Below are 14477 nucleotides of genomic sequence, written 5' to 3'. Positions count from 1 at the left end.
GTCTGGTATCGAGGTGACCCTAGACTTGTAGTATGTGTTCAGAAATGTTCTGTCCTCTGCAATTTTTTGGAATAATTTGAGAAGGATGGATCTTAACTCTTCTCTAAATGTTTGGTAGAAATCACCTGTGAAGTTATCTGATCTTGGACTTCTGTTTGTTGAGATTTTTTAAATTACTGATTTAATTTCATTAATGGTCACCAGAGCTATATGCTGTAGGGGTTCCTCCTATGTGGACTGCATGGGCCCTTCTGCTGTTGTGAGCTGACTACTGTGGGCTAGTATGCTTCTCTGACTCTTGTTTCAGTTGGTTGCCAAGCCCTGTCTTGTGCGGAGGCTGCCTGCTGTGGTTGGTGGGGCCAAGTATTGGCATGGCTGGATATAGGGCCAGGGAATCTTGGTCCATACCACCTTATTGGTGGGAGGTGCTGGGTCATGATGGGGGGTGGACTTCTGGTAGGCAGGGTCAGTTTTGTCATGGCTGACTATGGAGTCCATGGTGTCTTGGAGCTGGAGGTGGGGCCATGCCCTGGTGTCTCTAGCCCTGGGCGTCCTGGAGTCAGTGTTAGTTCACAGGTGGTGGGACGAGGGCCCAAGGGATTCCAGAGATGGTGCTGTCCCTTTGGTGTGTAGGGTTGGGTTCTGGGCCCTCTGGTGGGCAGGGCCAGTCCCAGGGCAGCTGGGGTCATAGGGGTTCCATGGCAGCCAGCTGTTGTGTGGGGCTGTGTCCCCACCCACCTACCTGCCTGGTCCGGGGTGTCCCAAGGCTGGTGCTGACTGGCTGGTAGGTGGGGCTGGGTTCTGGAACTAGAGGGAGGATTTCAAAATAGCACTCACAGCACCAGCATTCTCATCGTGGATGAGCCCCACACAATGGCTGCTGTAGCATCCACATCCCCAGGGTGAGCTTCCATTACCTCCAGTCTCTCTGCAAGTCTCTTCAGCATCAGCAAGCAGGTTTGACCCAGACTCCTTCCAAACAACTGCCTCTGCCCTGGGTCCTGGGTTCTGTGTGAGCTTGGCAAGCATGGAGTCTCCCCTTCCCACTTGTCTCTCTTTAGCCTTGACTTTCTCTGTAAACTTCTAGCTAGCCTACCATTGAGCTCTCAATTATCATGGAGCCTCCTCTCAACTGTGTATTACCAAGCTCTCCATCATTTCTGAGAGTGTCCTTAACTAGGAACTTCCCCAAGCTCTCCTCCAGAAAAATTCTGTCTCCTTAGGGAGGGCAGTGAACCCCCTGCTTCTTCCCTGGGAGAAGCTGGCCCATTGCTCCAGAGCTAAGCAGGACATGTGCTTTAGTCACTCAGTCGTGTCTGACTCTTTGTGACTCCATGGACTGTAGCCCACCAGGCTCCACTGTCCATGGGTTTCTCCAGGCAAGAATAATGGAGTGGGTTGCCATGCCCTTTTCCAGGGGATCTTCCCAACTCAGGGACTGAACCAAGTCTCTCCCTTCTCCTACACTGGCAGGTGGGTCCTTTACCTCTAGCACCACCTGGGAAGCCCAAGGACTTCAAATAACTGCTTTCAAAATAATTTTCACCACTTTTGTTTCATTGGAGAGAGTCTGCAGAGAGCCCCAGATCACCATTCCAATATGTTTTCCATTTATGTATGTTTTTACCATTCAGTTAAATTTTCTATTTGTGTTTTACAATGTAAGTAATATATTAATTTACTGCATATAATATAGTCATACATATACGTAAGTTGCAAATAATCCTACCTGTGTTGCTCAAAATATCTCCGAGAAGGCGCTCAGTCAAAACTGTATGAATGGATTTATCTCTGGGCTTTCTATTTTGTTCCATTGATCTATATTTCTGTCTTTATCCCAGTACCATACTGTCTTGATGACTGTAGCTTTGTAGTATAGTCTGAAGTCAGGCAGGTTGATTCCCTCAATTCCATTCTTTCTTTCTCAAGATTCCTTTGGCCATTCGAGGTTTTTTGTATTTCCATACAAATTGTGAAATTATTTGTTCTAGTTCTGTGAAAAATACTGTTGGTAGCTTGATAGGAATTGCATTGAATCTATAGATTGCTTTGGGTAGTATAATAATTTTCACTATATTGATTCTTCCAATCCATGAACATGGTATGTTTCTCCATCTATTTGTGTCATCTTTGATTTCTTTCACAGAGTTTTATAGTTCTCTATATATATTCTTTGTTTCTTTAGGTCAGACGTGACTGAAGCAACTTAGCAGCAGCAGCAGCATTACTAAATATTTTATTCTTTTTGTCACAATGGTAATGGAATTGTTTCCTTAATTTCTCTTTCTGTTTTATCATTGTTAGCATATAGGAATGAAAGGGATTTCTGTGTATTAATTTTATATCCTGCAACTTTACTATATTCATTGATTAGCTCTAGCAATTTTCTGGTGGTGTCTTTAGGGTTTTCTATGTAGAGGATCATGTCATCTGCAAACAGTGAGAGTTTTACTTCTTTTACAATCTGTATTCCTTTTATTTCTTTTTCTGCTCTGATTGGTGTGGCTAAAACTTCCAAAACAGTGTTGAATAGTAGTGGTGAGAGTGGGCACCCTTATCTTGTTCTTGACTTTAGGGGAAATGCTTTCAATTTTTCACCACTGATAATGTTTGCTGTGGGTTTATCATATATGGCTTTTATTATGTTGAGGTATGTTCCTTCTATGTCTGCTTTCTGGAGGGTTTTTACCATAAATGGATGTTGAATTTTGTTGAAGGCTTTTTCTGTACCTACTGAGATAACCAAATGGTTTTTATCTTTCAATTTGTTGATGTGGTGTATCACATTGATTGATTTGCAAATATTGAAGAATCCTTGGATCCCTGGGATAAAGCCCACTTGGTCATGATGTATGATCTTTTTAATATGTTGTTGGATTCTGTTTGCTAGAATTTTGTTGAGGATTTTTGCATCTACATTCATCAGTGATATTGGCCTGTAGGTTTCTTTTTTTGTGGCATCTTTGTCAGGTTTTGGTATTAGGGTGATGGTGGCCTCATAGAATGAGTTTCGTAGTTTACTTTCCTCCGCAATTTTCTGGAAGAGTTTGAGTAGGATAGGTGTTAGCTCTTCTCTAACTTTTTGGTAGAATTCACCTATGAAGCCATCTGGTCCTGGGCTTTTGTTTGTTGGAAGATTTTTGGACACCTTATCTTTGACAAGTAGGCAAGAATATACAATGGAGAAAAGACAATCTCTTTAACAAGTGGTGCTGGGAAAATTGCTCAACCATCTGTAAAAGAATGAAACTAGAACACTTTCTAACACCATACACAAAAATAAACTCAAAATGGATTAAAGATCTAAATGTAAGACCAGAAACTATAAAACTCCTAGAGGAAAACATAGGAAAAACACTCTTTGACATAAATCACAGCAGGATCCTTATATGACCCACCTTCCGGGGTAATGGAAATAAAAGCAAAATCAACAAATGGGACCTAACTAAACTTAAAAGCTTTTGCAAAATGAAAGAAACTATAAGCAAGGTGAAAAGACAGCCTTCAGAATGGGAGAAAAATAATAACAAATGAAGCAACTGATGAAGAATTAATCTCAAAAATATACAAGCAGCTCATGCGGCTCATACCAGAAAAATAAACAACCCAATCAAAAAATGGGCCAAAGAACTAAACAGACGTTTCTTCACAGAAGACATACAGATGGCTAACAAACACATGAAAAGATGCTTAACATCACTCATTATCAGAGAAACGCAAATCAAAACCACAATGAGGTACCATCTCACACTGGCTGCTATCAAAACGTCTACAAACAATAAATGCTGAAGAGGGTGCAGAGAAAAGGGAACCCTCTTACACTGTTGGTAGGAATGCAAACTAGTACAGTCACTATGGAGAACAGTGTGGAGATTCCTTAAAAAATTGGAAATAGAACCCAGCAATCCCACTGCTTGGCACACACACTGAGGAAACCAGAATTGAAAGAGACACGTGCACCCCAATGTTCATTGCAGCACTGTTTACAATAGCCAGGACATGGAAGCAATCTAGATGTCCATTGGCAGACAAATGGATAAGAAAGCTGTGGGGCATATACACAATGGAATTTTATTCTGCTATTAAAAAGAATGCATTTGAATCAGTTCTAATGAGGTGGATGAAACTGGAGCCTATTATACAGAATGAAGTAAGTCAGAAAGAGAAACACCAATACAGTATATTAATGCATATATATGGAATTTAGAAAGATGGTAACGATGACCCTATATGCAAGACAGCAAAAGAGACACAGATATAAAGAATAGACTTTTGGACTCTGTGGGAGAAGGCAAGGTTTTTGATTTGATAAAATGACTTGAAACATGTATATTACCATATGTGAAATCGATCACCAGTCCAAGGTTGATGCATGAAATAGGGCACTCAAAGCTGATGCACTGGGACAACCCTGAAGGATGGGATGGGGAGTGAGGTGGGAAGAGGGTTCAGGATGGGGGACACATGTACACCCATGGCTGATTCATATCAGTGTATGGCAAAAACCACTACAATATTGTAACGTAATTAGCCTCCAATTAAAATAAATTAGTTAAAAAAAAAAAAAAAAAAAAACATGTATGGAGAGTTCAGACCTTTCCACACTCCTGGCTTTTTCCCCACATTTCTCTTCGGATACATTTAGCTTTTCCATCAGGGAAATCATGACCAGCGCTCTGGGTCCTCTGGGCCGTCACCTTCCCCAGGAAGAAACTGTGGAGCCAAGTCGCTCTCCCACGTGGGCGAAGGGGTCAGTGAACAAATACTGATAGACACAGAAGCACTAATAGGAGAACTGTGTGCCTTAAAATCATTTCAGCGAACCTCTTCAGGCTTTAAAAAAGAAAAGAAATGAAAAGAATCGTGGTACTGCTTCTTCTCCTTTAGGAAGTAGAGGATGGGTGCTATTCCCAAGCGCAGACCCCGCGGGGCACCCCCAGCGGCCAGTCCCCGGCCCTGCGCTGTGTCCGGAGGAGCCAAGGAGGTTCGCGGGGGGCCGGCCGGGGTCCCTCCGAAGCCCGCGAAAAGCCGGGCCCCCCGCATCGACGCCCGGACACGCGCGGGAAGGGCGGCGCTGGCTGGGGTACCTCGAGGGACGAGGGCCTTGGAGGGGGACCGGCCGGTGCTCGCGGAACTCCGAGCACCGATCCGCGAGGCCACGGCGCTGGACCCGGGGTGGGAGCGTCTGGAAGGCGGGGGCCGGAGGAGGAGGGGTGCCCTGAGGCCGCGGGGCCGAGAATCGGGGAGGGGGCAGCGAAGGGCGCGCCCGTGGACTTGAGCGCGGGGCCGGTGCGAGTCCGGACCCCCAGCCACCCCGCCTCCCCGGGCGCCGGGTCCAGGGCGCCACGAGCCCGCACTGGGATATGGGCGCCCGCGGCCGGGGGAACGCCCCCCAAGCCTGGGAGCTGAGCCGCCTTGGCGGTCGCCGAGGGAGGAGGACGAAGGCGCGGCCCGCTCTGCCCGGGAGAGGCCGGTGGTCCCCTTCCGCCTGGGATGGAGGACCTGGCGGGGCCGGCACGCACCCCCAGACCCGGGGAAGCGGCTCAGGTAAGGAGCGCGGCCGCGTGCCACCGCCTCGCCCCAGTGGCCCAGTGTCCACCCCTGAACCTGCCCGCTGCTCACCCCCTCCCAGCCCTGCCCCACGAACCCCGCCGCCTCCTGCCGGGGCCCTGGCCGGCCCGCACCTGCCCCTACGCCGCTGCGCTCCGCGGAGGTGGGGAGGGGGAGCTCTGCGGTGTAGTTGGGACCCTTCTCCAGTCTTTACTCCAAAGACTAAAGGCTGAGCCGTGCGCAGACAGGACTTAACTTCGGGAGAGGGAACGGTGGTCCGTGACCCGGCCTTGCGCATCCCTCGGCGGCGGGTGGGTGGGAGCGCCCTTAGGGGCTAACCTGGGCTTCGGGGGACGGGAGGGGGACAGAAAGCCCTGAAGTGCCCCGTCTCACCCCCTCTTCACTGGGGTGGTCCCTCCATCCTCATCCACTACCCTCAAAGCACCCTTAGGTGTATGTTTACATGTTATCACTTGGTTACGTTGGGATTAATTATCAATAGGAAGTCAGTAACAGCCATCCAGCGTAGTTGCTGTTCATAAATTTCGGGACAGTAGCGTGCAGTATTTCTGGGAAGCCGCTGATCTTCAAGTGTTACCCGCTGTCTCGGAGCAGGTGATGCAGGGCTGGCGCTCCGTGTAGATGCGCGGTACCTTGGTGCAGTGCTGCTGGGTCTTCCTTAAAGCGGGTAAATCCGTGTGAAGCAGAGGAGTTGTATTTTTTTTTTTTTAAGTAAGCCTTTTAATATGGCTCTTTTCGTGCTCTTCTTCCTTTCATATGAGCAGGTTATTTTAAAACTATGAAAAGTAGATTTTACAATATTACTCAAATATTTACTTAAGCTGATCTCTTGGCTCTTGATGGTGGACTACTTTGCTGGAGGGTTCGATGTGCCTGGTATTAAAACTTCCTCGGAGAAAACAGAGCCTCCAACAGAGTGCTGTCAAGCGATATCCAGTCCACGTATACAAAACGTCTTTCAGGGAACTTTTCAAATTGTAGAACAGTCATGTTTTCAAGTATTTTACTTTCTGTGAATCCTGTGTTCTTTCCATTTTCAATGCTTGTTAGTGCTGACTCAACATTAAGCACAGTATTTAATAGATATTTCACATAAATCATTAACACAGATAATATACTTGCACTTACAAGTTTAGAAGCATAAAGTGTCCTGCATAATAGTTATCATCTATGAGATAATGTTTCTTTAATCTCAGAAAAAAATGTAGTGATGAGTTTTAACAAATTAAATTCATTAGAGCTACATAGCAGACTATGAAAGAAATAAGCAAAGCTTCACATTTAGCCAATAATTTGTTTGCTTTTTTTAAACTATAAAAGCACCTCTTTCGGAGATAATGAGACTCATTTCAATTTTAAAGACGTGTTTTATTCCTCTGGCTAGATCATATTTAAAATATATCAGATTAAATATATAAATATGTACTATTACATTTTAATCAGCATCATTTCATTATCTTGGTTCTTATTTTTCTTTTAATTTATCAGACCCTCATTTAGTCGTTAGTACTTAAGATTGTGCCCTACAAGAACTCCTGTCTTACTGTGGGTAATACATGCAAGTGTCCACAGACATAGTTACAGTTAAGCAAAAAAAAAAAAAAAGGTAATTTTTTTCTTTCTCTAGAATTGTATAGTTAAAAAGTGATTTATATGGGAATGATCATTGTAGTGTAATAATTAAACATTTAATTTTACAAACATTTAATTTTCTAGACATAGGAGGTAGTGATTTGTGATTTTTAAAAAAATACCTATTTTATTGTCTTCTTAGTTGAATTTATATGAAGTAAACACAACAGGCTATGTGCTGTCAGTTCTGCAAATGCAGTGTTCTCTGTATAGACAACCTCATTTGAAGTATATTTGCATATAAATTTCTGAGTGTAGCACTATCTAAATTAGGAAACAAAATAACTGTGTATAACAACTTGTCTTTTTAGCATATCATTCTGCTATATGTGAGGGAGATGTTTGTTGTGGAATAGGAGGCCTTGGGAAGAGGAAGAAGACAGAAAAGAGATGCTTCCTCAAGGTCGTGTACCCCTTTGAAGGTTTGGTGAGAGTTACAGGTGTGCTATCCAGAAAAATGCCTGGAGAGGTGTACCTACTTTGGATTCAGTTTCAAGAGGTTAACAACCCTCTAAGCTCAGTCTTGGACCCCAACCAAGATCACTTAAGTTAGGTTTTTAGCATGTCAGTGGGCTTGGTTGCGGCACATACAAAACCCTAAATCATTCCATTATAGCAAAACGGAGCTGCATTAATAATTACCTTCATAATAAAACAATGAAAACTGAATTGGAAAAGAAACATGAATTAGGTATAAATTTATTAAAATGTGCTTATTCTTTTTGTCTGTTTGTTGCTAAACTCTTTTTTCAAAAATAAGGTCTCTGAATGAGAAAAGGAAGAATTTTAATATGAAAATGTTAACTAAAATCATATTACACTGATGACAGAGACCTAAGGAGCAAACAGATATGAAAAAGCTAGGACTGGACACAAGCTGTGTTCTTACAGAGAATGTCTGTATGAATCATTGAGTTATTTAGGTGAAAATTCTGTGGGTTGTGTTATAAGTGAGATTCTAACCAATGATCCCTCTTGGTAGCCATGATTTCATCCTCCGTATCCTTCTCCTTTAAGATTCTTAACTCAGTCTGTGTGTTTATAATTCCTTAGTTCAAAATGCCTTGAGGGAAATATCCAATAAATTGCTGTTGAGAATCTCCTTCTCAGATGTATCCTTAGTAATTGTCTTCTGGTGTTTGCCCTCAAAAGAAAAGTGCTGTTTTGTTGCGTTGATTGAGCTCCTGCTTAAACCAGGCACTTTAGGAGTTCTACTTCATCCCGTCTTCACCAGCACCCCCTGATTAGGGCCCCTGATAATACAGAAGGAACCTGGGCCCAGAGAGGCTGTTTTTGTTTTTTTTTTAAACTTTACAATATTGTATTAGTTTTGCCAAATATCGAAATGAATCCGCCACAGGTATACCTGTGTTCCCCATCCTGAACCCTCCTCCCTCCTCCCTCCCCATACCCTCCCTCTGGGTCGTCCCAGTGCACCCGCCCCAAGCATCCAGTATCGTGCATTGAACCTGGACTGGCGACTCGTTTCATACATGATATTATACATGTTTCAATGCTATTCTCCCAACTCTCCCCACTCTTTCCCTCTCCCACAGAGTCCATAAGACTGATCTATACATCAGTGTCTCTTTTGCTGTCTTGTATACAGGGTTATTGTTACCATCTTCCTAAATTCCATATATATGCATTAGTATACTGTATTGGTGTTTTTCTTTCTGGCTTACCTCACTCTGTATAATAGGTTCCAGTTTCATCCATCTCATTAGAACTGATTCAAATGTATTCTTTTTAATGGCTGAGTAATACTCCATTGTGTATATGTACCACAGCTTTCTTATCCATTCCTCTGCTGATGGGCATCTAGGTTGATTCCATGTCCTGGCTATTATAAACAGTGCTGCGATGAACACTGGGGTACACGTGTCTCTTTCCCTTCTGGTTTCCTCAGTGTGTATGCCCAGCAGTGGGATTGCTGGATCATAGGCAGTTCTATTTCCAGTTTTTTAAGGAATCTCCACACTGTTCTCCATAGTGGCTGTACTAGAGAGGCTGTTTTTATTGGCCCAGATGGCTGCTGGACAAAACTGAGTAATAACACAGACCTGACCCCAAATCTGTGCCTCCCATCACAGACAGAGCACAGAGGGTTTTTAGGGCAGTGAAAATACTCTCTATGAATCAGTACAGGAGGAAAACTGCAAAATTCACAAATATGTAGAAGTTAAACAACACGCTCCTGAACAACCAGTGGGTCAAAGAAGAAATCAAAGGGGAAGTGAAAAAATACCTTGACACAAATGAAATGACAACACAGTATAAAATCTTTGGGGTACTGTAAAAGCAGTTCTAAGAGGAGAGTTGAAGGCAAAGTACTTATATTCAGAAAAAATAAAGATCTCAAATAAACAGTTTCATTTTACACCTCAAGGAACTAGAAAAGTAGATCAAGCCCAGCAGAAGGAAGGAAATTACAACTGTCAGAGGAGAAATAAATGAAATAGAGACTAAAAAGACAGCAGAAAAGATCAATGAAACTAGGAGCTGGCTTTTAAAAAATAATTAAAATTTACAAATCTTTAGTTAAACTTAAAAGAGAGGACTCATAAAATCAGAAGTTAAAAGAGAGTCATTACAAATGATAGTGCAGAAATACAAAGGATCATGAGGGACTACTATGAACAATTATATGCCAACAAATTGGATAACCTAGAAGAAATGATATATCCTAGAAAAATGCAACATACTAAGACTCAGTTCAGTTCAGTCACTCAGTCATGTGTGACTCTTTGCAACCCCATGAACTGCAGCACGCCAGGCCTCCCTGTCCATCACCAACTCCCAGAGTTCACTCAAACTCATATCCATCAAGTCGGTGATGCCATCCAGCCATCTCATCCTCTGTCGTCTCCCTCTCCTCCTGCCCCCAATCCATCCCAGCATCAGAGTCTTTTCCAATGAGTCAACCCTTTGCATGAGGTGGCCAAAGTATTGGAGTTTCAGCTTTAGCATCAGTCCTTCCAATGAACACCCAGGACTGATCTCCTTTAGAATGGACTGGTTGGATCTCCTTGCAATCCAAGGGACTATCAAGAGTCTTCTCCAACACCACAGTTCAAAAGCATCAATTCTTCAGCCCTCAGCTTTCTTCACAGTCCAACTCTCACATCCATACATGACTACTGGAAAAACCATAGCCTTGACTAGACGATCCTTTGTTGGCAAAGTAATGTCTCTGCTTTTGAATATGCTATCTAGGTTGGACATAACTTTCCTTCCAAGGAGTAGGCGTTTTTTAATTTCAGGGCTGCAATCACCATTTGCAGTGATTTTGGAGCCCAGAAAAATAAAGTCTGACAGTGTTTCCACTCTTTCCCCATCTATTTCCCATGAAGTGATAGGACCAGATGCCATGATCTTAGTTTTCTGAAAAAAGTTGAGCTTGAAGCCAACTTTTTCACTCTCCTCTTTCACTTTCATCAAAAGGCTTTTTAGTTCCTCTTCACTTTCTGCCATAAGGGTGGTGTCATCTGCATATCTGAGGTTATTGATATTTCTCCCAGCAATCTTGATTCCAGCTTGTGCTTCTTCCAGTCCAGCGTTTCTCATGATGTACTCTGCATAGAAGTGAAATAAGCAGGGTAACAATATACAGCCTTGACATACTCCTTTTCCTATTTGGAACCAGTCTGTTGTTCCATGTCCAGTTCTAACTGTTGCTTCCTGACCTGCATACAGGTTTCTCAAGAGGCAGGTCAGGTGGTCTGGTATTCCCATCTCTTGAAGAATTTTCCACAGTTTATTGTGATCCACACAGTCAAAGGCTTTGGCATAGTCAATAAAGCAGAAATAGATGTTTTTCTGGAACTCTCTTGCTTTTTCAATGATCCAGCGGATGTTGGCAATTTGATCTCTGAAATCCCTTGCATTCCTATACACTAATAATGAGAAAACAGAAAGAAAAATTAAGGAAACAATTCCATTCACCATTGCAATGGAAAGAATAAAATACTTAGGAATATATCTACCTAAAGAAACTAAAGACCTATATGTAGAAAACTATAAAACACTGGTGAAAGAAATCAAAGAGGACACTAATAGATGGAGAAATATACCATGTTCATGGATTGGAAGACTCAATATAGTGAAAATGAGTATACTACCCAAAGCAATTTATAGATTCAATGCAATCCCTATCAAGCTACCAACGGTATTCTTCACAGAGCTAGAACAAATAATTTCACAATTTGTATGGAAATACAAAAAACCTCGAATAGCCAAAGCTATCTTGAAAAAGAAGAATGGAACTGGAGGAATCAACCTACCTGACTTCAGGCTCTACTACAAAGCCACAGTCATCAAGACAGTATGGTACTGGCACAAAGACAGAAATATAGATCAATGGAACAAAATGGAAAGCCCAGAGATAAATCCACGCACATATGGACACCTTATCTTTGACAAAGGAGGCAAGAATATACAATGGATTAAAAACAATCTCTTTAACAAGTGGTGCTGGGAAAACTGGTCAACCACTTGTAAAAGAATGAAACTAGAGCACTTTCTAACACCTTACACAAAAATAAACTCAAAATAGATTAAAGAACTAAACATAAGACCAGAAACTATAAAACTCCTAGAGGAGAACATAGGCAAAACACTCTCCGACACACATCACAGCAGGATCCTCTATGACCCACCTCCCAGAATATTGGAAATAAAAGCAAAAATAAACAAATGGGATCTAATTAAACTTAAAAGCTTCTGCACAACAAAGGAAACTATAAGCAAAGTGAAAAGACAGCCTTCAGAATGGGAGAAAATAATAGCAAATGAAGCAACTGACAAACAACTAATCTCAAAAATATACAAGCAACTCCTACAGCTCAATTCCAGAAAAATAAATGACCCAATCAAAAAATGGGCCAAAGAACTAAATAGACATTTCTCCAAAGAAGACATACAGATGGCTAACAAACACATGAAAAGATGCTCAACATCACTCATTATCAGAGAAATGCAAATCAAAACCACTATGAGGTACCATTTCACGCCAGTCAGAATGGCCGCGATCCAAAAGTCTACAAGCAATAAATGCTGGAGAGGATGTGGAGAAAAGGGAACCCTCTTACACTGTTGGTGGGAATGCAAACTAGTAGAGCCACTATGGAGAACAGTGTGGAGATTCCTTAAAAAACTGGAAATAGAACTACCTTATGATCCAGCAATCCCACTGCTGGGCATACACACTGAGGAAAGCAGAATTGAAAGAGACACGTGTACCCCAATGTTCATTGCAGCACTGTTTATAATAGCCAGGACATGGAAGCAACCTAGATGTCCATCAGCAGATGAATGGATAAGAAAGCTGTGGTACATATACACAATGGAGTATTACTCAGCCATTAAAAAGAATACATTTGAATCAGTTCTAACGAGGTGGATGAAACTGGAGCCTATTATACAGAGTGAGGTAAGCCAGAAAGAAAAACACCAATACAGTATACTAACGCATATATATAGAATTTAGGAAGATGGTAACAATAACCCTGTATACAAGACAGCAAAAGAGACACTGATGTATAGAACAGTCTTTTGGACTCTGTGGGATAGGGAGAGGGTGGGATGATTTGGGAGAATGGCATTGAAATACGTATAATATCATATATGGAACGAGTCGCCAGTCCAGGTTCGATGCACGATACTGGATGCTTGGGGCTGGTGCATTGGGACGACCCAGAGGGATGGTATGGGGAGGGAGGAGGGAGGAGGGTTCAGGATGGGCAACACATGTATACCTGTGGCGGATTCATTTTGATATTTGGCAAAACCAATACAATATTGTAAAGTTTAAAAATGAAATAAAAAAAATAAAAATAAAACCAGCTTGAACATCTGGAAGTTCATGGTTCACGTATTGCTGAAGCCTGGCTTGGAGAATTTTGAGCATTACTTTACTAGCGTGTGAGATGAGTGCAATTGTGCGGTAGTTTGAGCGTTCTTTGGCATTGCCTTTCTTTGGGATTGGAATGAAAACTGACCTTTTCCTAAATCAGGAAGAAATACGATATCTAATTGGCCAGTAGCAAGTAGGGAGATTGAATCAAAATCAAAACTCTCCCAACAAAGAAAAGCTATAGACCAGGAAAATTCTACCTACATTTAAAGAATTAATGCAGTTTCTTTTCAAACTCTTCCAGAAGAGTGAAAATGTGACCACTGCCTTTTGAATTTTTACTTTTTAAATCAACCTGTTCAAATCATAGGAGAAACAGGAGCCAATCATTTCAAAATGGAACATGTGACCAGTTTGATCATGTGAAAGTAAAGGAGAAGTGATGAAGGGCTGGAGAAGAAGGGGCACATGTCTAGGTGGGGGGAAATGCTAACATCCTCAACTAGAGAGCAGACAGATGAAGAGATGCTCTGTCGTCAGGGACCAGGAAAGAAATGCTGACATAGACTGGAATTTCAGAGGTGACCGCGGATAAAACAACATAGGGAAAAGGAGAAGAAGGTCACTGGGTGATAATGTGCATGAACTCAGCCAATAGCATGAGTCCAGAGTTAATAAATCAAGCTACAGCCATTTAAGGTTATTTAAAGGTCAGAAGTGAGTATGGGGAAGAAGATGTAAGTAGTGACTCGGGCCAGTGGACATGGAGATTGGTAGGGAGATGCGGGAGACTTCAGGTTTCTCATAAGCCCCCCCACCTTTTTTTTAGCTGTGAGACTTACAGGATCTTAGTTCCCCGACCAAGGATTGAATGCAGACCCTTGGCAGTGAAAGCACAAAGTCCCAACCATCAGACCACCAGGGAATTCCCTATCACAAGCCCTTCTGATGGTTTTCCTCCCCAGCGTGTGTGGGTTCTGCTTTGCTAATTGCTCAGTGTTTCCTGTCATTCTGATGGGCACACACAGCACTTCCATACTCTGCCCAAAAGTCCATACTTACTGAGGCTGTAGTATCCATTTTCTGTGAATTAGCAAAGTTATATGTTCATGGAATAATGCTTTTTAATTATTGTGATGCAATTCAGGCATTACCAGTGGATAACCTTTGAAATTTCAGGTCATGCTCCACTTTCTCTTCTTAAATCTTAAAGTTTTCTGTTCCTTTTAGTCTTCCCTTTTCCTACCTCTTATTTTTCCAGCAGTCCAATGCTTTATCCTCTCTGTCTTCCCTAAAAACACTCAATTAGCCCTTGATACTGAATACTGACTCCTAAATTCCCCAAAAGTACCATGAAAAGTATAAGATACCCCATCAGGAGTCTAGTAGTTTCATTTTTATTGATTTGGAGACTCTGAAG

At 42.3% G+C, this 14477-nt stretch overlaps 1 protein-coding gene across 1 annotated transcript in view; it reads left to right on the top strand.

Moving 5' to 3' along the window:
• Positions 1 to 5444: 5444 nt before the first annotated feature.
• The window catches only part of SGCG (sarcoglycan gamma), a 45648-nt gene continuing 36615 nt past the window's right edge, over positions 5445 to 14477 (top strand). The window contains exon 1 of the mRNA XM_061434965.1: positions 5445 to 5547. Within this exon, the coding sequence (XP_061290949.1) occupies positions 5494 to 5547 (54 nt within the window). The 5' untranslated portion in view covers positions 5445 to 5493. The remainder of the gene's footprint in view (positions 5548 to 14477) is intronic.

The sequence above is a fragment of the Bos javanicus genome, chromosome 12 (genome assembly GCF_032452875.1).
Source record: "Bos javanicus breed banteng chromosome 12, ARS-OSU_banteng_1.0, whole genome shotgun sequence".
Classification (NCBI taxonomy): domain Eukaryota; kingdom Metazoa; phylum Chordata; class Mammalia; order Artiodactyla; family Bovidae; genus Bos; species Bos javanicus.
Note: the sequence above shows the minus strand (reverse complement) of the source record. Positions and strands in the feature narration are given on the sequence as shown.